Source organism: Martes martes (genome assembly GCF_963455335.1).
Source record: "Martes martes genome assembly, chromosome: 4".
NCBI classification, from domain to species: domain Eukaryota; kingdom Metazoa; phylum Chordata; class Mammalia; order Carnivora; family Mustelidae; genus Martes; species Martes martes.
In genome coordinates, this window is record NC_137891.1 from 78,246,424 (window position 1) to 78,273,643 (window position 27,220).

The following is a 27,220-nucleotide window of genomic DNA, read 5'->3' on the forward strand; positions in this document are numbered from 1 at the left end:
TATATGTCTTAATCCATTTGAGTTTGTTTTTGTGTGTGGTGTAGGAAAGTGGTCCAATTTCATTCTTTTCAGTGTAGCTGTCCAGTTTTCCCAGCAGCATTTGTCAAAAAGAGTTTTTCCCATTGCATATTCTTGCCTCTTTTGTTGAAGATTAATTGGTCATATAATCATGGGCTTATTTATGAGCACTCTGTTCTGTTGATCTGTGTGTCTAGTTTTGTGCCAGTACCATACTATTTTGATTACTACAGCTTTGTAGTATATCTTGAAATCTGGGATTGTGATACCTCCAGTTTTGTTCTTTTTCAAGATTACTTGAAGTTCAGGGTCTCTTGTGCTTCCATCAAATTTTAGGATTACCATTAAGCTTTATTTATTTAGTCAAATAAATAAAGAGCACCAGGGCTAGTGAGGCCCATGGGACAACGATTCGTTTCACTAGTTAGATTTTTCTCTTACGCTGTTCTAGCATAGGCCCTGAGTGGTAGATGACAATTAATGAGGACATGGAGAGTTAAGATTCAGAGGGATGCTTCTGGTTAAAGTTGCCAATGTGATGGCTTCATACAATGGATAATGGTTGAGAATGTGGGATGTTACATCAGGGTAGGTCAGGAGGTGCTTCCCTAAATGATGCTGCCATAATGTCACTTGGGAACTTTTAGAAATGAGCTAAATTAAAAAAAAAGAAAGAAAGAAATGAGCTAAATGACAGATAGTATCAAGCGTGCCTATATAGTGTGCCTATATAGTGCCTACATAGTAGAGTCAAACTAACCTAGGTTCTAGAGCCACAGCAATAAAAAGTGTCCTTGAGATTGTTTTACATTATTCATGAATTACACATATAGACTAATTTTCAGGTAAGTTTTGTCCATGCAGCTGTTTTTGTAAGCATTGTCAATTATTGAAGTTTTTACGTTGAGCTGTTTCTTAGGGTGAATGCCAGGTAAAGAGATTAGTGTTTGTTTAAAGCACATAGTAGCTGCTGCATTTATCAGTTTCCCTCATTTTCTGTAAGTATTATGGAACAGGGGAATGGCACTGAGTCCATCTTTATAATCATTTCTGAAGCTTCTGATGGATTATTGGATTGAGAACAGTATTGTACCTAGGTCATGAAAAGAAAAAGATGGATGAAGTTTTAGATTGAAGGAAATTAAATAGATGTTAAATTTAAAATATTATCAAATATTATCCTGAATTGGATCCTAGATCCAAATATTATCATTGAATTGGGTCCTAGATCGAGAGAGGAAAACTGTCAAGAGTATTATTGGGGCAGTAATTTGAGTACAGATGGTGGATTAGGTGATAATATGGATCTATGTTAAATTTGATGAGTAGGTAAATGTACTTTGGTCATGTATGAGAAAAATTCTTTCTGTTAAGATACTCATATTCTGAGGTATTTATGGATATTGAGACATTCTGTCTGCAGATTATTCTCAGATAGTTCAGGAAAAATGTATCGTGTGTATAGCGAATATGTATATAGAGAGAGAAAAAGAAAGGAGCAGGCACGGAGCACAGTGTACATAGTTGGTAACACTAGGTAAAGCATGCCAGGGAGGTTTTTTTTTTTTTTGTACTATTTCTGAACTTTTTTCTAAGTGTTAAGTTACACCAAAACAGGGTAAATAATATTTAAGAGGAAAGAAAAGTAAAGACTTAGAAAGAAAAGTAAAAACTTAGTTGTGATTACTATAAGGGTTTTATATTTAGGCTCACAAATGTTGTATCTTCTTGTATTGCTTTACCCCACCTTACAGAACAGTCTTAGTCTCATTTGTGTGACTTGTTTAAATGTAACCTATGTAGAGGCCTTCTTTGCTCCCTCAAATCTAAAATAGGTTTTTAGGTCCTTGCCACCCCATTCCTCTTACATTGCATTTATTGCAACTTATACCATGTTTGTTTTCTTTTTGTTTAATTTCTTTTTCTACTTCAGGACTGTGATCTCCATCAGGGCAAAGATCATGTCTGTTTTGTTCACAAAATACAGTCCTGACACACAAGACCAATAAGTGTTCTATTTGGATGAATGAAGGAATTAATGAATCATTTCTGCTACCAATATTCCTTCTGTTTTAGCCACCATACTTATAGCTACCTAATCCTTCAGAAAACAAAAGAACTCCTTTAACTTGTAAGATAAAATATACTTTTGAATTTGAGTGTGGTGCTGAGGTCCCACCCAAACACTGGAGAGTTGGCAGAGGAAAAAGCCCAAGAAGGGGTGCTAGGGTTATTGAATTCTTTTTTTTTTTTTTTAATTTAAGATCTTATTTATTTATTTGACAGAGAGAGAGAGAGAGATCACAAGTAAGCAGAGAGGCCAGCAGAGAAAGAAGGGGAAGCAGGCTCCCTGTTGAGCAGAGAGCGCGATGCGGGTCTTGATCCCAGGACCCTGGGATCATTACCTGAGCCAAAGGCAGAGGCTTAACCCACTGAGCCACCCAGGCGCCCTGTTTATTGAATTCTTATTCCCTGCAGAGCATGAGGCTAATATGTTAAATTTTTTTTTTTCATACTTTTTCTCCCTTAATTCTCATAATACCCCTGCAGTGTGGGGTACTGTATTATCTTTTGCTGAATAAGAAATGTTTTAGTTCACATTATCTGGGCATAGGTTGGCTGGGTCATCTGCCTCAAGGTCTCTCAGAAGATTGCAGTGAAGGTGTTTGCTGGAGCTGAGGTCTTGTCTGAGGCTCAACCAAGGAGCGATCTGCTTCCAAGCTCAGCAGTGGTTACCAGTTCCGTGCAGCTTTTCTGATTGAGACTCTCAGCTTCTTGCTGAGGCTAACTTCAATTTTTTGACTCCTGGGCCTCTCCATGGCAGCTTATTACTTCATCAGAGCTGGCAAGGGAGGGAGTCAGCTGGCATGATGGATGTTATAATCTTAAGTAGCAATCATGTGACATTTCATTAACCTTACCATATTTCATTGGTTAGAAAAAGATCATGGGCCCTGCCCATACCCAGTAGGGGTGGGGATTTCATTGGAGTCAGGATACCCAGAGGTGGAAGGGCTGTTTTACAGGCTGCCTGCTACAGGTACCATTTTTATTCATTTTACAAAACAAGAAATCAAGACAATTAAGTAGGTTGCCCAAGATAATGTACAAGTTATGGGGCCAGGATTAAACCCTGCCTCAGGGTTTAATGCTGCTAGGGTTAAAGCTGCCAGGCCCTTTTTTACCACTATATCTTAAGAACTAAGAAATAACTGTAGAATTTGGCAGTTTTGGAGAGTTTTTTAGAGACTTTTATGTCTCTTAATGGAGTGGTATGGATCAAAGTTATACCCTTATGGTTTCAGTGAATGTGCAGGTAGGAAGAGAGATTGAGTAGAAATTACTTTTTCAGAAGGGAATTTTTAAAGAAAGAACAATAATCATATGTTGTCATATACTGAATTATTTCTCTTTATGATAACCCAGAAATTTTTCTTTTCCAGTTCACTGAGTTTAACCAGTAATGCCATTCAGTTGCCAATATCAAGCAAAGCAAACATAAGCCAGTTTTAATCTGCTTTTTAAGAAAAGTGGTAGTCCTTTTCACAGTGCCTGACGGTAAGTACAGTTCTAAATTCATGAGTTTTTCATCTAATGCATTAAAAAAAAAACTGGTGTTGGAAACATTGATTTTAAGATGTTATTTATTTTTTTCTTTCTTCCCTGATAATTTTACTCTGAAGCTCATTGGAAAGAGCATAAGGAAAGATATATTCTAGTATCTGTTAATTTATTGTCTTTCATCGCTTTCATTAATTTGGGGGATTTTTACCTCTGATTGTAAAAATGCTAGATTTTAAGTCTGTTCCTTGTAGGTGGGGAAGTTTATGTTATTTCATTTTTTTTTTTTTTTAACATTTATTTACTTGAGAGAGAGAGAGAGAGGATGCACATGGGAGGGGTGGAGAAGGGCGGAGGCAGTGAGGGAAAAAGAGAATCTCAAGCAGACTCCCTGATGGTGGAGCTCATCACAGGGCTTGATCTTACCACCTTGATATCATGACCCCAGCCCAAACTACAAGTCAGATGCTCAAGTGACTGAACTACCTAGGTTCCCTGAAGAAGTTTATTTTATATATGAGGTTTTGACTTGGACAGCTAGTTAATAGCAGTTGTTTCAAATATCCTGATTTCTAGACCTGTGCACTTTCTGCTGCTCAAGGAGATGATATAACTGTTAGGGTCACAGTTTCTTATGGAGCATTTCTAACTCAGAGTGGAGGTGGAATTTAGATTAAGAGACAGCTGGTAGAAGGAATTGGAATTAACTCATTTTCCCTAACTAGCAAGTAGTGACTACTCTTATTTGCTATTAGTAAGTCTAACCTCAAGACAATTTTTTATTGCTAAAAGGAAGCAGTCAGGGAAGAACTTTTTGAGTTAGGAAGATCTTTGATCAAATTGTTAATTTTAATTCTTAATGTAGAAGGGTACATGAGGACAGTGTGAAGTGTACACGTAATTTTTGTTCTGATTGCTGGCCTCTTCCTTAAAACAAATATTTTTAATTAGAACACTTATGCTTTTCACTAGGCTCATTACTGTTTATTTTTTAAGCAGCAAATTTACCAAATTGTCCAGTTAGCCATCTTAGACACCAAAAACTATTTTTTAGTTATTTATGTAGTACATAAATAACATGTTTTATGTGAGGGTATTTGTGTTTGTAGTTATGTTTATATAAGTGACCATTTTTCTTGTCTGTTTCTTTTAGTAACCGGATCAGAGTGTGAGGTATAAGCTCACAGAATCCAGAGAAATCATCATGAAGTTATATGTATTTCTGGTTAACACTGGAACTACCCTGACATTTGACACTGAACTTACAGTGCAAACGTAAGTTGTATTTAGTTCAATCTCATCACTTCTGTATTTTGTGTAGGCAAAAAGTTAAAGTAATCGATTTGCAGAAAACTATTTCTTTGTTAAATAAGAAAATAAGACTAGTAATATCTTAAGTCTTTTAGCATATTATTTATATAGTTGTCATCTTTCACTAAAATACTGAAGTTCATAAAGTTGTGCTTTGTCTGTTTTGGTGAATATATTATTCACAGCAAACAAACTTATTTCAAATTAAAACTGTCAAATAGAAGAAGTTTTCATACCTGATTGCCCTTCTAAGTTTCCTAGGACATTGCTAAGGAAATTATTGCTAGCTATATAAAGTAACATGTGTCAGTCCTAGGTGTTTTGGTGATTTGTTTTTATTCTCTTGTATGAATAAAGTCAGTAATAGTTGTTTTGTTTGTTGGTTCAAGAAGACAATCAGCTTAATATTTTTAACTAAGTTTGTAGGACTCATACTACCTAATAATTCTCCAGCTTTGTAGGGGATTCAAATATTTGACTAATGAATGTTGTTATATTTGTGAAATGTGGGGAGAAGTGTCAGGGAGGGAGGATATATTTTTAGGGCAAATAGCAAGGAAGGGAATAGTAACAACTATTCCTGTATACTTGTATTTTGAGCAAAGACTTAATGCAATACAGAATAAACAAATCTGACACTGGAAATATTATAAATAATTTGTGGAATTAATAATCTTAGTTTTAAAAATGGAATTTGAAATTATATTCTTTTTTAAAAATTCTGTTTTTTATAAAATATAATTTTTCCTGTGAAGGAATGATTTTCTGAAAGGTAGGGAAAGGAAGCAATTTTATGGTTTATACTTAATGTAGTTTGTGTAATGTGATGTGAGGATTTTAACAGACATCTGTGTTCTGAGGACTTTAACAGACCTGATGCTAATTTGAGCATATTCTTTTGCTATGTTATATAAAGAGCACAGAAATAAATATGTCTACTGCCTGTATTTTATAGACTCACTTTTAGTTGTGCCACGTGGGTGATTTATTCACCTAAGATCAGCCAGATGATTGTGGAATCTGATTCCAGAAATAAGTTTGTATTTTATGCTGTTTTGGGGAAAATTTTTTAGAGTGAAATTAGTATCTATCAAATATTTTTACACAGTGCTACTTTGATAGTAAAAAGTTTGTCATTGGGAAGTATGTATAATTAATTTTTTGCCCTACCTCCACCCCTTTTAAAGTGTGGCAGATCTCAAGCATGCCATTCATAGCAAATACAAGATTGCTATTCAGCATCAGGTGCTGGTGGTCAATGGAGGAGAATGCATGGCTGCAGATCGAAGAGTGTGCACCTACAGTGCTGGGACGGTATGTGTCCATGAATGCTTTCGTACAAACATACTCCAGTTTCACATCACTTAGGGAATTGGGAACTCAACGTTCAAACGTGGTTTATCTGCTTCATATATTGAGGGCAGTGTGCATGTTCAGTATAACATTTTACTTCAGTTTCTTTTGCTTTTTTACTTCTGTAGGACACAAATCCAATTTTTCTTTTCAACAAAGAAATGATTTTATGTGATCGTCCACCTGCTATTCCAAAAACTACTTTTTCAACAGAAAATGACATGGAAATAAAAGTTGAAGAGTCTCTTATGATGCCTGCAGTTTTTCACACTGTTGCTTCAAGAACACAACTTGCAGTGGTAAGATAAAAATAATTGTTTTTTGAGATTATTATACTTATTTATATCTAGTACAATTTAAAATTAAAAATTGGTTACTTAACAAAATGATGTCTTATTCATATACTTGGTAATATTTTCATGAAGTATTAGCCTGTTTTAGGCATCAGTGAATGTTCTAACAAATTGATAGTTCCTAAAAGCATTCAAATCTAAATAGCACAGGGAACTAACGGATGGTTGCCAGAGGGATGGAAGTGGGGGGATAGTTGAAGAGAGTAGGAGATACAGGCTTCCAGTTATGGAATGAATAAATGGGAATTAAAGGTACAGCATAAAGAATATAGTCAGTGATACTGTAATAATATTGTATGCTGACAGATGGTTGCTACACTTGTGCTGCACATAGCCTAGGTATAGAGTTGTTGTATCACAGTGTTGTACCCCTGAAGCTAGCATTGTGTGTTAACTATACTCAAATAAATAAATAGCTAGCAAGGTGGTCTGAATTACAGGGGAAGCATGAAAAAAAGATAATAATAAAGTTTTGGGGGAATATTTTGCTGGCTAATATGTCTGGTTTTTAAATTTTCAGACTCATGCATTGTTAGTCATTCTGCATTTGCAAGGAGTTTTAAGATCTTAGAGTGGAAAAGCAGTTTTAAACATGATTTGTTCAACTTCTTTCCTAAATGATGGTATGCAGTTAATGACTTCTGAATATTGCTATAATCAATAAAGTTACCTATATTAGAGTAGACAGAAACAAAAAACTTAACTAACTCTTAAAAATGTGATTGTTTCTTCCATACCCATATTTAGGACCTTGAGGAGAACAAATTATCTTTCCACTACATACAAAAAATTTAAATGGTAGTATTGATACTTGATAAAGTGGATGTTAAAGCATTAAACAGAACAAAGTGAAATTTATAATAAAAGATTTAATTTGTGAGAAAGAGAAGTCAGATCTGTATTTTCCTATCAACACAGGCTAAATGATAATAATTGCAGGAGAACTTAATAAAACATAATGATGAACACCAGCATTCATAGCAGAATTATTTCCGGTAGTCAAATGATAGAAACAACCCAAATGTCCATCAGTGGATGACTAGATAGATCAACAGAATGTGGTATATACATACATACAATGGGACATTATTTAACCTTGTCAGGAAGAAAGTTCTGATATGAACTACAATATGGATGAAACTTGAGGACAAATAAGCTAAGTGAAATAAGCCAAATGTAAAAGGACAGATATTGTGCAATCTCAATTATATAAGGTACCTAAAAGAGTCAGATTCATAGAGACAGAAAATAGAAGAATAGTTACCCAAGGCTGAGTGGTGAGGGGAAGGTTGAGTTAATTATGTATTGGGTACAGTTTCACTTTGGGATGATGAAAAAGTTCTGAAGAAGGTTAGTGGTAATGGTTGCCTGGCAATGTGAAAAACTTAATGCTTCTGAACCATACACTTAAAATGGGTTGAAACAGTAAGTTTCATGTGTATTTATCATAATTTTAAAATGGGAGATTTTAAAAAATGGGAGGTTTTAATATGTCTCTTTCATAATCAGAAAGCTCTTATGGGCCAATGTTTAATATTTTGGATCCTGAAAATGGAGAATATACTCATTTTTTCTTACAGATAAAACCAACATAAGAGTATCAAAAGAGTAATATATTAATAGCAAAAGATATATTAAGGGATGCAAGGGTGCTTCAGTATTTGGAAATGTGTTAATAGTAACTAATTGCCTCAGTCGGTAATACTATACTTTATAGGAGAAAACATGGAGTCATATTAATATTATCCAGAAGATATGTTAAAATTTAGCATGTGTTAAAATTTAGCAGCTATTCTTTTTTTTTTTTTAAAGATTTTTAAAGATTTTATTTATTTGACACAGAGAGAGAGAGAGATCACAAGTAGGCAGAGAGAGAGGAGGAAGCAGGATCCCTGCTGAGCAGAGAGCCCGATGCGGGGCTGGATCCCAGGACCCTGAGATCATGACCTGAGCCAAAGGCAGAGGCTTTAACCCACTGAGTCACCCAGGCGCCCCAATTTAACAGCTATTCTTAATAGTAAAATAGCTCTAGAAGGCAACAAAATAAATAAAATGTAGAATTGACCAAATATGGAAGCTATTCAGCTTTTAAATCAACAAAATATTAGAGCCATTTTTGCATGAATCAGAATCAGTCTATTCAGTATTCTTTTGGAACTTCTGAGAAATACACTAAAATAAGATGAAAATGAAGTAAGTGGCAAAATTAATGGAAAAGAAGTGAAAAACATCCATTTTAGGTGATACATGGTTGTATATTTGGAATACCAAGAGGATTTAATAAAAATCTATCGGAAAGACTTTTGGTAAGGTGGCTGGGTATGTGGTAAATACATAAATATTCACATTTCTCAGTACTGGGCCCTGCTTTGGAATGGAAATGGAAATGTATTACAATCTAAGTAGTAACAAAAATTATATAAAATTCTGTTATATAAATTATAGGGGTGCCTAGGTGTCTCAGTCAGTTAAGCATCTGCCTTTGGTTCAGATCACGATCCCAGGGTCCTGGGATCAAGCCACACACCAGGCTCTCTGCTAAGCTGCTCCCCCCTCTCCCTCTTCCACTCCCCTTACTTGTGCTCTCTTGCTTTCTAGCAAATAGATAAATAAAATCTTTAAAAAAAGAAAAACATAAGTTACAGGCCAATGGAAAGACATATTTTAAACTCTGGAAAACAGTATGGAGGTTCCTCAAAAAGTTAAAAATAGAGCTACTTACGACCCAGCAATTGCACTACTAGGTATTTATCCAAAGGATATAAACATAGTGATTCAAAGGGGCACATGCACCGTGCTGTTTATAGCAACATTATCAGAAATAATCAGATTATGGAAAGAGCCCAAGTGTCCATCGACAGATGAATGGATAAAGATGTGGATATATATTTACAATGGAATATTACCCAGCTATCAAGAAGAACGAAATCTTGCCATTTGCAATGACGTGGATGGAACTAGAGGGTATTATGCTAAGTGAAATACGTCAGTCAGAAAAAGACAGTTATATGATTTCACTCGAAAGTGGAATTTAAGAAACAAAACAGGAATGTAGAGGAAGGGAGGGAAAAATAAAACAAGATGTAATCGGAGCGGGAGACAAACCATAAGAAACTCTTAACTCTGGGAAACAAACTGAGAGTTACTTACTGGAGGGGAAGAGGATGGGGAGAAAGGATAATTGGGTGATTGGCATTAAGGAGGGCATTTGAAGTAATGTGCACTGGATGTTATATGCAACTGATGGATCACTAAATTCTACCTCTGAAATAAAAAAAGACTCTTTTTTTTTTAAAGATTTTATTTAAGAGAGAAAGAGGCAGAGGTAGAGGGAGAAGCAGGGTGCACGCTGACTAGGGAGCCTGATGCAGGACTCATCCCAGGATCCCAGAATCATGACCTGAGCTGAAGGCAGATGCTCAAACAGCTGAGCCACCCAGACACCCTAAAAAAAGACATTCTTAATATCATTCTTAATATTCACAGTCATAATCTTAATACTCTTCATTAGCTTAATGAATTGCATTTAAAGTTGCCATGGAAAGCACTGGTGTAGGGAGAAAAAAAAGCACTTTTTGCTTTGGGGAGTGAGGAGGAACTTTGATTTTTTTGTTTGTTTTGTTTGTTTTAGATAAAATGTTTATGGGGAAGGATCAGTGTTCAGGAATAGTTAAGAAAGTAAAGAGAAAGAAGAATGAAAGGTGGAGGGAACAATACATCTTCCTCAGATTTTAGAATGTACTCAAAAGCTGTGGTAACCAAAACAATGAATATGTCAGACAGTTCATATTATAAGGAATTAGAATTAGAGGGTCTATAATAGGAATTAGAGGCTCTATAATAATGGCAGAAGTATGGTCTTCTAGAGTCAAATTGCCAGAGTTTAAATTTGGTCACCTCCAGTGTGGTGTGACCTTAGATTCAGACACCTTCATTAGTGAAATTAATAATAGATTTTTGTTTAGTGAGATACATACATATTAGAAAATGTACAGATCATTGCACATTCATTTGTGCAAATTCATTGATTGTGCAGATTTCACAAAGTGAAATCTTAAAATATAATATCACCCCAGAAGCCCTACTTCATGCTTTCTCACAGTCAATACCCATCATTCCTCTTCTGTAAAATAAACCAATATCCTGAATTTAAAAGCATATTTAAATTTAAAACCATAAAACCATAAATTACTTTGCCTCTTTTAGAACTTTAAATCGATGGAATCATTGTTTTCTTTTGTTTATTTAACATTATGTTCCTGAGATTCTTCATGTAATTGCATGAATTGATGGTTTGTATTCATTGCTACATAGTATTCCATTGTGTGAATATGCCACAGTTCGTTTAACTGTTGAAAACATTACCTTCTTTTGGTGTGTTTCTTTGTTTTCAGGAAATGTATGAAGTTGCCAAGAAACTTTGCTCTTTCTGTGAAGGTCTGGTCCATGATGAACATCTTCAGCACCAAGGCTGGGCTGCAATTATGGCCAATCTGGAGGACTGTTCAAATTCTTACCAAAAGCTACTTTTCAAGTTTGAAAGTATTTATTCAAATTATCTGCAGTCCATAGAAGACATCAAGTTAAAACTTACTCAGTATGTTTGCCATTAAAATGGATAATAAGATGTTTGTTTGAAATACCTTTGCAATTTATCAGTTGTTTCAGTAAATGTGATTTCATTTCTAATAACTTTATTATAATTGTTCATTTTTTGAGACTTTTATGATGACTTTTATAGACTCTAAAATTTTAAAATTGTGTTCAATTTTATTCACCTCCTATTTTATGGATCTCCCACATTTCTTTTTCATACCTTGTTTTCTTTATGTAAAGTGCTCAAAATACTTTTGAATGATTTACAAACCCAAGTGTGTTTGTCTCCTTGCCCTGCTACCAATTTTACATTAAAGTAAAGGCAAAATACAAACATAACACATCTAACAGAAATGGAAAAGTTTTCAAACATTCAGCAATCAAGGAAATTTTTATTTTCCTTTGTAAATATTGCCATGATGTAGGCTTTGCTAAGATGGAAAGAAACCATTTAGATGGTTTTCTGGTTCCTTTCATATAAGCACATCTGATAGCCAGTGGTTGTTTTTGAAAAAGGCTATACTGAATGTAAAAGTACAGCAATAATTCAGCATGAATATAGCCCTTTGTTGTCTGTGTGTATGCTTTCAATTTTGACATTCATTTTTTTATTTTGTTTCTACATTTTTTGTTACTTTGAATTGAATTGGAGGAAAGTAACATCTTTTTCAATTAAAATGAATTTCATTAATTGAAATTTTTCTATTTTGTGGTATGAATTAGAAGATTTTAGCCTTGCAAATGGGACTGATCTTGGGAAGGAAGGGAGTGATTACTTAAGACTAGAAAGAGTTTATACAACAGTCTTTTCAAGTAACTGTTGTTTGAGAAGTTCTTTTAGATATGTTGCTTTCTCATAGAATCCTGAGTCATTTCACAAATGTTCTACAGAAATCAAATCATTGATAGTTCATCTTCCGCATGCCTTTTGACAACATAGATCTACCTGTCTATAGGGTGAAATGAATATGAGAGTTACGTCCATCTTTATTGGGATTATTAATTTTATCCTGTGCTTTCAACTTACCAAAAAATACTTGTTTGACTTTAAGTTATACTTTAAGGGACTGCTGTGGGTAAATCTTTTTTTTAATTTGAATTTTTTATATCTTAAGGTTTGATGAAAACCATGTGTCCACTTGTTCAGTGTAAGCTGGCTCCCTTTACTTGAGAGTGGTATTTTAATGTGTTAATGATAGCCTTCTTTGTCTAACTGGGTTTTTTTTAAAAGAACATAGACTATATATGCATAATATAATAAAGAGGTTGTAGTTTTTGTGTGTATAATAATTAAATGCTATTTCTCTAACTAAAACAGTCTCATAATTTTACTGACAGCTCTTTTGTATTTTAAGTTTAGGAACTGCGGTTTCAGTAATGGCCAAGATTCCACTGTTGGAGTGCCTAACCAGACATAGTTACAGGGAATGTTTGGGAAGACTGGATTCTTTACCTGAACATGAAGGCTCAGAAAAGGCTGAAATGAAAACCTCCACTGAACTGGTGCTCTCTCCTGATATGCCTAGAACAACTAACCAATCCTTGTTAACCTCATTTCACAAGTCAGTGGAACATATAGCCCCAGATACCACAGATGCTGAAAATGGAAAAGAAATTAGGGAATCTTGTCAAAGTACTGTCCAGCAGGATGAAACTTCAGTAGATGCTAAAGACGGTGATCTGCCTTTTTTTAATGTTTCTTTGTTAGACTGGATAAATGTTCAAGATAGACCTAATGATGTGGAATCGTTGGTCAGGAAATGCTTTGATTCCATGAGCAGAGTAAGTCATGTTAATTTGATATTTCTTGGGTCATTTCAGCTACTCAAAATTATATTATTTGTACTGAATGTTTTATATAATGGGAGAATGGCAACACATTATTAACAGTAGAAATATTGAGCCTTGATGTGAGACTTTAGGTTGAGACTTTTCAACCTTGGACAAATCAAACCTTTTCACTTGTAACCTAATTTATGAATAGTTAGCAAATTTGTGAAAACTGTTAGAGGTCATATACATAAAATTTCTACTGCAGTGCAGAACGTTGAAGTGTCCGCTCAAATGGTATAGATTTTGGTGGTAGCACTTTGAAATATAGTTCTCTCTGTCCTTGTAATATTACTTAGATGTTTTACTATCTCCTATCCTTTAATTTGTTCCTACAGTTAGGCTCTTTTATCTTCTAGGTAAAACTTGAGCAGTCTTAATGTTTTCATTCTTATGCTATAAGCATGGAGCACTCACTGAATATAAGTCAATAGGTAAATGGTAATATTTGGCCACTTCTAGCCTGCCACATTTTTAAGTTAATAATGGATCAGATGCTCACATTTATAAATGCTATAGAACTTTCAAGGTCTTTTGGAAAATATTAAAGATAAAATTTTGTTTTGTACAGTTAAAAAATTTTTTTTGGCAAGAAAGATTTATATTCAGTGAAATATGCAGGTTCTTTAGTGGTTAGGTCACAGAATAACCACCACCCAAAAGAGGATTCTCAACATTTTCGTCTCCCTGAAAATCCTGTGTGCATCTTTCTAATCTAATCAATTTCTGACTTTTAAAAGAAGTTTTAAATACTGGATCTGCCTGAGATATTTTCAAATTCAAAATTTCAACATTGTATTTTTGGTTGTATTTTGTAATTATAGTGAGCTCATATTTTGGATTAAATTTACTTCTCCAGATACACTTCTAAAAACTTTTAGACCTGGGAAATAAATATCTCTTAAAATATGATCCATGGGTGCCTGGGTGGCTCAGTCAGTTATACAGAAATAACAAAATAGTATTTTGAAGGCTGCAGTTGTCTAAATATAATTGGCATGATTGTTAGCCTTTTTTAAAAGAGTACTTAATTAGAAAAAAAGACTTGTTCTTTGAATATTGAAAAAGGCAGTGCATTGTCTGGAATGCCTAGAAAATAGCACATATCTTTCCAAATGGAAAACTTAAATAAATTCTAGGTTTCTTCTTCTTTAAATTTCCACTTCCTTGATGACATCCTTTAAAGCAGGAATTTCTTTTTGGCCACTTATTGTCATCAAAGAAAGCTTCAATTAAGACATTGCCAGGGCATGAAATTATGTAATATATTATGCAAAGATTACTGCCTAAAAGGGATGAAAACTTGTGTTCCTGTTTAAAATGTTGACATTTTAGTAGCCTAAAAATTCTAATACATGATGGTAATTAGGGTGATTGAAGTGTGTATATGTATATTTAATATATATATATAAAATTCTGCATGAGTCAGAATAGGGTTATAGACTATGAGGAAAATCCCCTTTTAAAAGGACTTGAAATTGGCTTTGCATTAGCATGTTTAAATGAATTCCAGCACAGCCATATAATTTTTATTTGCTTTACGTGATAAGAGAAAAGAAATAGTGATCCTTTTCTGACTTAATGAAAATTTATAAGAATTTATATTTACAGAAATAATCTACAGAAGTGAGCTATAGTATTATTGCTAGGGTGTCACATTTTTGACCTAAGTTAATATTTACTTTCATAGTACATACCAAGAGTATGTGAAGTCTTTGTGATAGATTACATGGCTATTATATTCTGAAGGCAAAATATAAATTTTTGTTTGGTTATAGTTACTTGTTATAAAATGAGTTTAGCATAATGTAAAATACTTTCTATAATACAGCATTCTTTTCATTTGTGCATGCCCGTTAGATTAAAAAATTTTGTTCAAAAGCAATGAAAACACATTTTGAAGAACTCGTTTATATATTTGTTTATATATTTCTGCCTGTATTTTACAGTGTGGAATGATCTATTAATGTGATATACCGAATAATAAATATCACTTGTCAAATTTTTTATTAGATTAATATTTTCCTTCTCTTGGTAGTTTTATGTATTATTCTTAATACCACTAATGGCATTTCTAAAGATAGATTAAAGGGAGTATAGGACTTCTCTCTCACCAGAGATGCCTTCCTTTTTATCTCACATTTATTACATAGTTAACCCATAACAACTAACCTACTTGATTATCTGATAGTAGAAAGTGCTCTTTGCCAATGAATTTTTAAAGGTGCTAAGGTTTGATGTTCTTACAAAAGCAAATCCTGTTTAAAGCCATCATTTTCACATACTAATCAGTTTCAGTGGTATTTGTAACATGTATTTTCAACTGCCTAAATCAAATATCTTTTTCAAGAAACTAGTCAAAACATAGGCATTATGGAACTTGCCTAAGATTGGGCATCATAAGGGCTCAAATCCTGGCACTGCCGTTCATTTATTACTCATCTCATCCATACATCAGTTGAATTCTCTGTTTTATAATATTTGGATGAATTAATAGATGGCATTTTCATGACCTATTTAGTTTTCCCCCTCGTACACCAGGTAAAATTTAGAATTGTTGCTGGATTTTTGGGTACTCAAATATTTTTTTAGGTTATGGTGTGTTCGTATTAGAATGAATCTTGGATATTTTAGTTTAGGTTATACTATAAAAGGCAAATATTTGTATATCTGATGATTAATAATTGGAAATATGCATATTTAGCTCATTTCTAAGCTGTTCAGATTAATACCAGCATAATGTATTGAATCTTATAGTTATTTCATTCAGGATTTTTGTGTGTTACTCAAATATTGTTTGGTCTGTGCAGTGGGCATGGATTTAGAGGTGGGATGGGAAGAATGGAGAGAGTAAGAAAATTTCTAGTTTCTTATCTTTTAAGACAACAATAATATTAATCTTTCTAGATATCAGTGGAAAAGCCCAAGAGTAAAATATTAGTGTAGCACTGTGTTCAGTTACTGAAAATTTCCTAAATAATTATTAATAGAATTCTGTGGTTTAAAATACATATTTTTAAAGATGTCTCCAGAGGCATACCTGAGTGACTTGGTCAGTTGAGTTCAGTTGACTTCAGCTCAGATCATGATCCCAGGGTTATGGGATCAAGTCCCACATCAGGCTCCTTGCTCAGCAGAGAACTTGCTTTTCCCTCTGCCTGCCACTCCCCCTGCTTGTGCATGTGAGCTCTCTCTCTGACAAAGAAATAAAATCTGTAAAAAAAAAAATTTCTCCAGAGACTATGTGGACAAATGAAATAAAATATTAAGTAGAATAAGATTTTAGGAAGTGAGGTTATGTACCTGCTACTCAAGTGATGTACAAAATACTCTTCCATGTTGCCAGTATAGTTGTATTATACTTTCAATGAATTATGAAATACAGAACTATCATAATCAGGAGCCCTGGTTTGGGGTTTGTATTTTCTTTAAATTATTGCTGTGTAAAGTCCATGTGTAGTTGTAATTTTGCACAAGCTAAAAATTCAAATCTATTTTAATCCTCTTTTTTAGCCCTTTATCACCCTAATGATTTATAGCTAAACTTAGGTTTGTATAATACTTTGGATCAGAAATATGTGCAGATTGGACTTAGTTACAGTGAAATTAAGAAAAGTGAGAAAATGTTAATGTATGTAAGGTTTTCATTTATATTGGGCAAATGCTGCCTATATTTAAGTAGTGGCTTTGTTAACTTTTTTGTAGCGTTGCAAATGCAGCCTCTTATTAATTACACTGGATTATTGATAATCCCAATAAAATAGTTCGGTTTTAACTGCCTTTGTATGTTCTCTCTGTGCTGAACACTACATTGAATATTTTATGGTCTTTCAATTGCAGTGATCAGAGAAAGCATGAAGGAGGCAGTATTTGACTAGGACCCTTATGTAGAGGCAAAGATGGGCTTGAAAACAGCTAGGCAGGATGATCATTATGAAGAAAGATCAGAGCTAGAGAAACACAGAGCTTTTCTGGATGTAATGGGTAATTCAGTTTGAAAAGATGTAGGCCTTAGATTTAGTGGTATCCAATTACTGAAGCCTTTACTATATGCTCTGTTTTTTGGATGTCATTGTGGGCAGAAGGAAGCCATTTAGGGATTTCAACAGAAGACAACTATAATGAGATAATAATAATAGAAGATAACTGGTTGATATTCACATAGAGATATTAGTAGGTAGTCAGAAACACAAGCTGAAAATCTGTGAGAAGGATTAGTGATTACAGAAGGGTTGGGATCTCCATAGAAATTATGCTTAATGTTGAAATCATATAAAATAGTAAAGATGGGCTAATAAGCACAAAGTCCTTCTGGATTATCTGTATTTATGGATTAGATAGGAAAAGGAGCCAGAGAATGATACTGTAGAGAAACCAGTGAAGTAATGCCCCAGACTTCCAGAGTTTGTGAAAGATTGTCTTCAGTGTTTAAGAGCCTCAAGTGAAAGGAGGTCATTGGTCATCTTTGACAGAATGTTTTTTATGGAGACTATCTGTAAAAACACTACCAGTGTATTTTTTCAAGGGAAGGGGAACAGTGTTGAGAGAAATTTGTTAGGTTCCATGAATTCCAGAAAATTTGTAGAAATAAAGCCAGGGAACAGGAGAGATTGAAGAGTAAAAAAGTTGGGTTGATCAAGCAAATTCCTTTAGAAGATAGAGACTGATAATAAAGATACCTCCAGGTACCTCCTGGCACTGTATCCCTAATTATGTATTCTAATATAATCAGTAATTTTTTATTGATACAATTATCCTGCTCTCAATTTTGTGAAAGTATAAGTAGGATTCCCCATGCTTTTACTTTTCTATATTTTTAAATTTTTTCCTCTGAAACTGTGTATCAAAATGGTGAGAAATATATTTTAAATTGTTTGCTGAAAACTTCATTCATATGTTCTGTTGTCATTTAGCTTGATCCAAGGATTATTCGACCGTTTATAGCAGAGTGCCGTCAAACTATTGCCAAACTTGATAATCAGAATATGAAAGCCATTAAAGGACTTGAAGACCGGCTTTATGCCCTGGACCAGATGATTGCTAGCTGCAGCCGACTGGTGAATGAACAGAAGGAACTCGCTCAGGTACTCATTTCAGTCTTCTCTCAGGAAAACCAGTTCATAGTTTCTCTATACCAGTAGTTTATGTGTAGTATCAGTTTGTTATACACCATTATTTTTACCACATCCTTGATTATTGTTAATGAATAGTGTTGTTTGCATGTAATAAGGAAGAAGACACATTCTTAATGTTCAGGTTTAATAAAGTGAACTGAGGCCACTTTAAGTAGTAACTGAAAGATAAACCGTGAAAATGCTGTCAGCCGCTGGGGGAAAAAAACATGTGGAAAGAACATGATAAAGCAGTCAATTGTACTAAACATTTGAGTACTTCCTGTTCCCCCCTCAGAAAACTAAAAAAGAATACATGAGATTTGTAAAAGATAGGAGGAAAATGTGAAATCTTACACATTACTAATACTTAGGTTTTTAGGTCTAATTTAATGCAGTGTTCTAAGAACTCTGTCAGAGATTTTATAATCAAAACAAAGTGATGGAATTGCAGAGTGGTTACTGTAGGCATTTTCTGCCACGCTAATGATTTTGTCCTCCATCCACTCTGGCAAAACAGCAAAAGAGTTGACTTGCATAATCTTGATTCTAATATACACTTTTCTAGTTTAATGTTCTTCTGCCAGTATTTTTCCTCCAATTGTGTTCTTAACATTAAAACATACAAATGGGTATAAATGTTTTATTTACCTGCATGGCATTATACAGTATGTGGTAGGTAGATAAAACATGTATATCCTTGCTTTAATTCTTCTAAAATAAATTTTAAAATATTTATTGTATTTTTATAGTTTCCTGAGTGAATTCATCTGTCATTCCTACTCTTCTTTTTTTTCTCCTGATTTTGGATCCAGCCACCTTACTGTGAACTGAACCCTTTTATCTTGTGCTTTTGCACTGACTTGGAATCCCCTAGTACCAATGCTGAATAGAAGGTGATAGTGGATGTCATTGTTTAATTCTTGATCCATAGAAAGTGGTATTTCACAACTAGAATATTTCTAATAGTTTTTTCTCTTTGTGTTAATAGAAACCCTTTATCAGATTAAGAAAGTTATAGTCTGCTTCTAATCTCGAACCATTCTTGGATTCTTGAAATAAACTCAACATGGTCATAATATATTGTCTTTTTCATGTATTTCTGAATTAAGTGTAACACTTTGGTAAACTGAATCATATTGTGTGTATGTATTATTCATTCGGTATGTATTTGTCAAGTTGGGCATTGACTTTATGATGGCCTCAAAGTAAGTTGAGAAATTTTTTGATTAGAATATTCAGTCCAGGGGTACCTGGATGGCTCAAGGGGTTAAGCCTCTGCCTTCACCTCAGGTCATGATCTCAGGATCCTGGGATAGAGCTCTGCATTGGGCTGTCTGCTCAGCGGGGCGCCTGCTTCCCTCCCTCTCTCTCTGCTTGCATCTCTGCTGACTTGTGATTTCTCTCTGTCAAATAAATAAATAAAATCTTTTAAAAAAAGAATATTCAGTCCATTTATTTAATATAATTACTATTTGTTTTTAAGTCTATTATTTCTAATTTTTCTTCCAATTATATTCTCTTTCTGCTTTTGCCCTATGGATTATTTTTATCATTTAAAAATAAAATTTAAAAATTTGGGGGACACTTGGGTGGCTCAGTCAGTTAAGCATCTGACTCTTGAATTCATCTCAGGTCATGATCTCAGGGATATGAGATTGAGCCCCACATCGGGCTCCATGCTGGAGATGGAGCCTGATTAAAATCTCTCCTACTTTGCCCCATCACCTCTGGTCATTTGCTCTCTCTTAAAATGATACATATATACATATATATATCATTTAAAAACTTATCATTAAAAATTATTTTATCTTCCATATTAGCTCTTTTTAAGTAATACATGCATCCTTATAAGTTTGATAGGCATTAGAATATCCTAAAGTATCCTTTAGTGGAAAATTTAGTCTTTGTTATTTGAAAATTTCTTTAAATCACCTTTATTTCTGAAGGATGTTTTCTCTGGATATAGAATCTAGGCTTTCCGTGATTTACTTCTAGCACATTGCCTTTGGTTTTTAACAGTTTTACTATAATATGACAAAATGTGGTTTTCTTTGTATTTCTCCTTGCATTGCTCTTGTAGTACTACTGGAAGCTGTGGTATGATGGCATATCTTTTGGGAAAATTGCCAGTTTCTCTTCAAATTTTGCCTTTGCCTTGCTCTTTCCCTTCTCATTCATTGATTCCATTTACACATGTATTAGACCTTTCATCTCATTCTCTTCATTTACCCTTATAGCCTGCATTTCCCATCATCATATCCATCTGTGCTTTATTCCAGGTATTTCTTTCGACCCAGATTAATTTTTTCTAGCTGTGAATAGCTGTTATTAAACCCATTTATTGATATGTAATTTTTGTTTATTTTTTTAGCCCTACAATTTCAGTTTGGTTCTTTTGTTTATATAGTTTCAAATTATCTACCAAAATACTCAGACTCATCCATCATCTCTGATTACGTTAACCATGTAGTAATTTGAAAGTCTCTTTATCTGTTAACTCCTTTACTTGTGCCTGTGTGTCTTTGGATATTTTCTGTTGTTTCCTATAGTTTAAATTCATGTGGTTTTGCCTTTTCATGTGCCTAATTATTTTTGATAAGAAAAACCCAGAGGATGCCTGGATGGTTCAGTTGGTTAAGCATCTGCCTTCAGCTCAGGTGGGGATCTGGCTCCTTGCTCAGCAGGGAACCTGCTTCTCCCTCTGCCTGCTCCTCCCCCTGTTCATGCTCTCTCCCTGTCTATCTCTGACAAATCTTAAAAAAAAATAAAAACAGGAAATATGAAGCTTAAGATAACACTTCTGGAGAGAATTTGTTTGCATGTGGTAGGGGCTATCACAGTCTTACATTATCTTAATCCAACCTCAGGGATTTAGGTGATGGGAAGTTGATTTTACAGTCCTTGTGATGGCCAGTCTACTTTTACTCCATAGGATATAGCTTTTTGGGGTACTAATACAAAGTGTTTTCCATCTTCACTTCCTTTGGCTGGCCCTGATCTCCAATTTTTTATTTCATAGCTTCTTGAGAATGTCAGAGGATTGCTTTTTTTAATTCTTAGCCTTGGGCTCCTCCTCAGGAATCGCACTTGTCTCTAGGCAAAGAATTCCTTGCTTAACTGGCCTCCCTAGGTTTCCTCCTTCTAGATCCTGGTTCTTCTCCTTCACTGCTTTCTTAGGTGTTTAGTAATAAATGCCATAGGAAGCTTGGTCTACATTATCATTAAATTATAGTTTACCATCACTTGAGACAGCTTTGAATTTCTGATTTTTTTGTTGTTTCTCCAAGGTAATTCTTTTTTAGCCCTCAGTAGAATGAATCAAACATAATTTATTTAACCAGACTTCTTTGATGGTCATTTAGGTTGCTTCCAGTTTTTCTTGTTACAAACATTGTTTTAATATCCCAGTACATCTCTCATTATGTGCATGTTGGGACAATCTTCAGTAATTGAATTGCTAGATTCTGGTGTTTTTGTGCATTTTAAATATTAATTAGTAATGTTATACCCTCCGTAAAGGAAAAATCAGTCAACACTCCCAGTAATTAATGAGAAGAGCAGTTTCCCTTATATCAGTATTTGCCATCTATTTCCTCTGAATTTTCATTTGTCAATTTTTTTATCCTAATGTTTCTGTAAGAATTTACTTTATATGTAATCTGGATAATCCTGTCTATTGTAAATAATACAGATACTGTCTCTTTGTTGATAGTGTTGTGAAAATTGTTAAACAGAAATTTTAAATTTTGATGGAGTCAGATGTATTAGTCATTTTTTCGTCTTTAATTTAATGAACTCATTATTCCTTTAAAATCTCCAGATTTCTTTTTACCTCTTTCTCTGATTGAATAAACCAGGACTTCTGTTTTCTTATCTAGATAAGAATCTCTGGGGGGTTGGTGTGAGGGTGTGGGGGGAATATGTGTATAGTAGCTCTACTATAATCAGGCAGCTAAAAGGAAGGGTTTTGCATTTGGTTATATTAAAAAGAAAAAATCTGATGCTGATGTTATCCTCATCTGCACTGGATTCAGCAAATGCAGTTGTGTAATACAAGAATAGGTCATTTTCCTGGAAGTGTATTTGCTTAATAAAAGACCTAATAGTACTTCTTTATTTTCTTTAAAAAATAGAGAAAGCATTTCTTGATCCTTTTTTTGTTTGCTCCTATATTTTTGTTTTTCAGGACTGAACCCTTCCAGGGTTTCTTGAACCCAAACTGAAAAACATTTAGTAGATATGTCTTTTACTGTTCCTGTGAAAATTTGAAAACTACTTTTTGGCATCCTATGATCATAGAAGTACCTTGTCTAACCATCTTCTTTCCCCCTAATTTATTCCCAGCTTTTGCTAATGTTTTAAGTTACAGTAGCTCATAGAATTTAACTTTTAAACCATAATACTCTTCTTACTTTTAAAAAAACAGATTTTTCTGGGGTTTAGGACTAGATGTTTCAGTCGGTTAAGCATCTGCCTTTGGCTGAGGTTATGATCTCAAGGTCCTGGGATTGAGCCCCACATCAGGCTTCCCATTCAAGAGGTAGTCTGCTTCTCCCTCTTCCTCTGCCCCTCCCCCAGCTCCTTCTCCCTCGCTCTCTTTCTCTCAAATAAAATGTTTATGTTTTTCTTGGATATTGATAACTCAAGTAGTACAGTGTATAATCCTTTTTGACATTGAGAGGCAATTAAATTTCATTTAATTATTCCTCAGTGAATATTTTTAGTGTTCCTACATATGCTTCAATATAAGTGCATTACATATTCAGAATAAAACTGAATATGTAAAATATTAATATGTAAAATAGATGGAAATCAAGGCCCAGTGATCCAGGGATGTCAGCTGGGCTTGCCTGAGTGAATAGCTTTGAGAGAAATTGGCTATAATAAGATAATTCTAAACGTGCTTATGAGAGATGAGGGATAACTTGTTGAAATTAGGTATACATGGCTGTTGGAGCAACTTTTCACTCCTATATTTTTATGTTGTTTGACTGCCAAGGGATGTATAGAGGCAAGGGTTTTAACTGAGACATCACTTTCACAGACAAGTTTTCTCTGATTTTGCAGTCTTGACCAGATCAGATATATTTTTTCTTAGCAGGTTAGGTTTCTTAGGCTATGTCATAATTACATTTAAGTGATTATGTGGGTTTTTTTTTTTTTTAATGAAATTTCTTCTTTAGGAATATAAGCTCCAGGGCACCTGTCTGGCTCAGTTGGAAGAGCCCATGACTCTTGATCTTGTGGTCATGAGTTTGAGTCCCACATTGGGTGTAGAAATTAAGAAAAACAGAAAAAAATAAGCTCCAAGAAACCAGGATTCTAATCTCTCTTCCTCACTGCCCTAATCACAGTGCCTTGTAGGTTCTTTACCTGTAGTAAGTGCACAGTCAGTATTTACAGAATGAGGGGTGCCTGGCTAGCTCAGTCGGTTCTGGTCTGACTCGATTTTGGCTAAGGTCATGATCTCAGGGTCATGTGATTGAGCCCTGAGTTGGGCTTTGAGCTGGGCGTGGAGCCTGCTTAAGATTCTCTCTCTCCTCCCCACTAAAAAAAAAAAGAGAGAGAGAGAGAGCAAGAATTTGGGGTAGGGTAGCCTTGAGTTTATGGAATGTTAGACTTCTCTATAAAAATCTGGTCTGGGACATTTTCATTATTTGCAGATGTCTCATCTGTTAGTTTTATTATAGCTAATGTATTTTTTTTCCATCGCAGATATTTTCTTCTTCTTTTTTTTTTTTAATCAGTATTTCCTTCAGCATGTGGTCAGTGAAAGTAGATAAATTCAGATTAATCAATTTGAGGAGTTGATTTTAGATTTTGTATAAATACAATTTTGTGTAGTTCATTCTAGCTACATAGCAATTAAATCTTCTAACCACTCTTAAAGGAAAGGGAAAGGGGGCACTTGGGTACCTCAGTTGAGTGTACAACTCTTGATTTCAGCTCAGGTGATGATCTCAAAGTTGTGAGATCAAGCCCCTACATCAGGCTCTATACTGAGCATGGACCCTGCTGAAGATTTTCTCTCTTCTATCCCTCTGCCCCCCCGCCCACTTGCTCTCTTGCACTCTCTTTCTCAAAAAAAAAAAAAAGAGAGAAAGAGAAAGAAGGGATGAGACAATGGAAGGAGATTTATTGCCTAAATATCTTATATGATAAAGACCAGTTCAGGCAGCTTTAAGAGAGTAATTTTTTTAAGACCACAACACTTTTGAGGTTTATAGACACTTCTACCTTAACTGACAGAGAAACTTAACCAGATCTGTGAAGGTATGTTAACACTGGAGCCCTGAAAATTTATTCAATGTATATTATTTCTCTAGTAATCTTTTTATCTTTAAAGATTATCAACAAAATAAGAAAATAACAGGAAATCTGCTCCCTAAACCAAAAGTTCACAGAATACATCTTAAGGGGAGTTGTAAGTATTGTAGTAATTAAGAGCTAGTTAGATTTCTTTTGAATGTTGTCATGATTATTTAATTCTTATTAGATAACCTACTAAAAATTCAGAATTAGGATGTGGTATAGTTTAAGTTCACCTTCCATCTTCACTCAGCTATGTAATTTTCTTTTTAACTTATATATCATGTATATATCTAACCTTACTTACACATAAAAAACACTAATACGAAATGACATCAGGGATTTTTATACTTTCTTAAACTTTTTTAATTGAAGTATAGTTGACATACAGTGTTACATTAGTTTTTAGGTCTACAAGAAAGTGACTGCACAATTCTTTACATTACTCATTGCTCAACATGATAAGTGTAATTATCATCTGTCACCATTAAACATTATTACAATATTGTTGATTATGTTCCCTATGCTGTACTTTTCATTCTGATGACTTATTTTAAGAAGCTTGTACATCTTAGGTATTTTACTGCTTAGTCTAAATATTACACTAAGAATGGTTTAACAAATACAGAAATTATTTTATTGAAAGCAGATTTAAACGTTTTTTCTATTCTTTTTTTTTTAAGAATTTATTTTATTTTTTTGACAGAGATCACAAGTAGTCAGAGAGGCAGGCAGAGAGAGAGAGGGAGGAAGCAGGCTCCCCACTGAGCAGAGAGCCCAATGTGGGGCTCGATCCTAGGACGCTGGGATCATGATCTGAGTCGAAGGCAGAGGCTTTAACCCACTGAGCCACCCAGGTGCCCCTAGACGTTTTTTCTTTTGGCAACTTTGGCATGTATGTGCTTTTGGTGTCAGGAAATTCCTCATTATTGCTTTAGAATTTAATTTGGGAGATTGATTATATGTTTTCCTTGGATTCAGTAAAAAGTAGTGGGAACCTATTAAGATTTTAATGCAGTTGATAAAAGCAGTAAGTTATTTTTAAGTTCAGAAAAAAATATAGCCACAGTGGAGCATATAGCATATTGAAAAGGAAATAAGATATAAAATTCCTATTGAAATTGTTTTATTTTCAGATATTAAATGGTTTTGAGTTTAGTACATGTCATTTAAATTTAAATATTTTCTTGAAATTTAGGAAGACATGAAACAGAGAGAACTGCCAAAAAGTTAGAAGACATGCTATTGCCAGCCATATTGTTAAGTTCCTAGACAGATAATTATTTACAGTAGTAAGGATGGCTGTCAGATGGACATGCAAATTATAAAACTCCTGTAACACAAAAACTGTTCAGTAAGCAGTAGGAAAAAGAACCTATAAGTACAATAAAAACACTTAGTAATAACCTTAACAAGATGTCTTTGGACCTTTTTTAAGTTTTTGCTGTTGGGTTTTTTTGTTTGTTTGTTTGTTTTGTACACACAACTATGTTATTTTAAATTAATTATAAACTAAATTTGTCTAAATTAATTTATATCCTAAACACAATCCCTGCTTAGCAGAATGATGCAAAGTTCACCTATGAAAATAAATGAGTAAGGATAGCTAAGAAAAAATATAATAGTTATTTTTCTTGTCAAATAATAAAATGTATTATAAAATTACACATTTTAGTTATTCTAATATGAGTAGTGATATATATATATAGTGGAACAAAATGTAGTTCAGAAATACTGGAGAGAGGAATGACTTCTTAGTAAAAAGTGCAGTAAATTGATTGTTACTCATTTGGGGAAGGGTACAAAGTACTATTGAATATCATTGGTTAGATTAGGTCAGTTATTTCATGGCTAAAATCAGTGACCATATTTTATTTAATACATGATCTGACTGACCCATGGTATAGTAGGAGTCAAGACGCATAAATTCTAGTTCTAATTATTAAGATTGTCTGTCCTTGGATAAATTACTCTATCTTCCGAGTGGGTTTTTTTTTTTTTTCCTAGCTAGAAAATGAAACAACTAGATGAGCAGAGTTCTTAAAAATAATCTTTTTTTATGAATATGTCTACATTCAGGATAGTAGATAATAAAATCTTTAAAAGTAGAACAGTTCATGTTTAACAAAGATTTTCCGCTTAAATGAATGTTGATATCTTTCATGAAACCAGGTTAATGTCCTTTAAAATACTTTCTTTCAAAGGGATTTTTAGCTAATCAGATGAGAGCTGAAAACTTGAAGGATGCATCTGTTTTACCTGATTTGTGCCTGAGTCACGCAAATCAGTTGATGATTATGTTGCAAAATCATAGAAAACTGTTGGATATTAAACAGAAGTGTACCACTGCCAAACAGGAACTAGCAAATAACCTACATGTCAGACTGAAGTAAGTGATTCTCTTACATCTAATTTTGGATGCTTCAAAGTGATTTTTTAAAAATTTCTGCCAAGTAATGGAGTACTTTTATTGTTATATTGAAATACTTGATTGGTTGGTTAACTTGGGATTAGATTATTTTTATAGAGTTTTGTGTCTCAATTTCATTTTGTAGGTGGTGTTGCTTTGTAATGCTTCATGCCGATCAAGATGGAGAGAAATTGCAAGCTTTGCTCCGCCTTGTAATAGAACTGTTAGAAAGAGTCAAAATTGTTGAAGCTCTTAGTACAGTTCCTCAGATGTACTGCATAGCTGTTGTTGAGGTTGTAAGGAGAAAAATGTTCATAAAACACTACAGGGAGGTATGCAAGTTGAATTCTCTTTTCATTGTGTAT

General features: G+C 34.0%; 1 protein-coding gene across 4 annotated transcripts in view; it reads left to right on the plus strand.

Annotated features, from left to right (window-relative positions):
• The window catches only part of RB1CC1 (RB1 inducible coiled-coil 1), a 93,480-nt gene that overhangs the window by 18,597 nt on the left and 47,663 nt on the right, over positions 1-27,220 (plus strand). For all 4 annotated transcript variants that reach the window (XM_080800067.1, XM_080800068.1, XM_080800069.1 and 1 more), the window contains exons 2-10: positions 3,462-3,576; positions 4,733-4,854; positions 6,078-6,204; positions 6,372-6,542; positions 10,991-11,193; positions 12,548-12,974; positions 17,936-18,106; positions 26,650-26,834; positions 27,001-27,187. In XM_080800067.1, coding sequence (XP_080656193.1) covers positions 4,784-4,854; positions 6,078-6,204; positions 6,372-6,542; positions 10,991-11,193; positions 12,548-12,974; positions 17,936-18,106; positions 26,650-26,834; positions 27,001-27,187 — 1,542 coding nt within the window. In that variant the 5' untranslated portion in view covers positions 3,462-3,576; positions 4,733-4,783. The remainder of the gene's footprint in view (positions 1-3,461; positions 3,577-4,732; positions 4,855-6,077; positions 6,205-6,371; positions 6,543-10,990; positions 11,194-12,547; positions 12,975-17,935; positions 18,107-26,649; positions 26,835-27,000; positions 27,188-27,220) is intronic.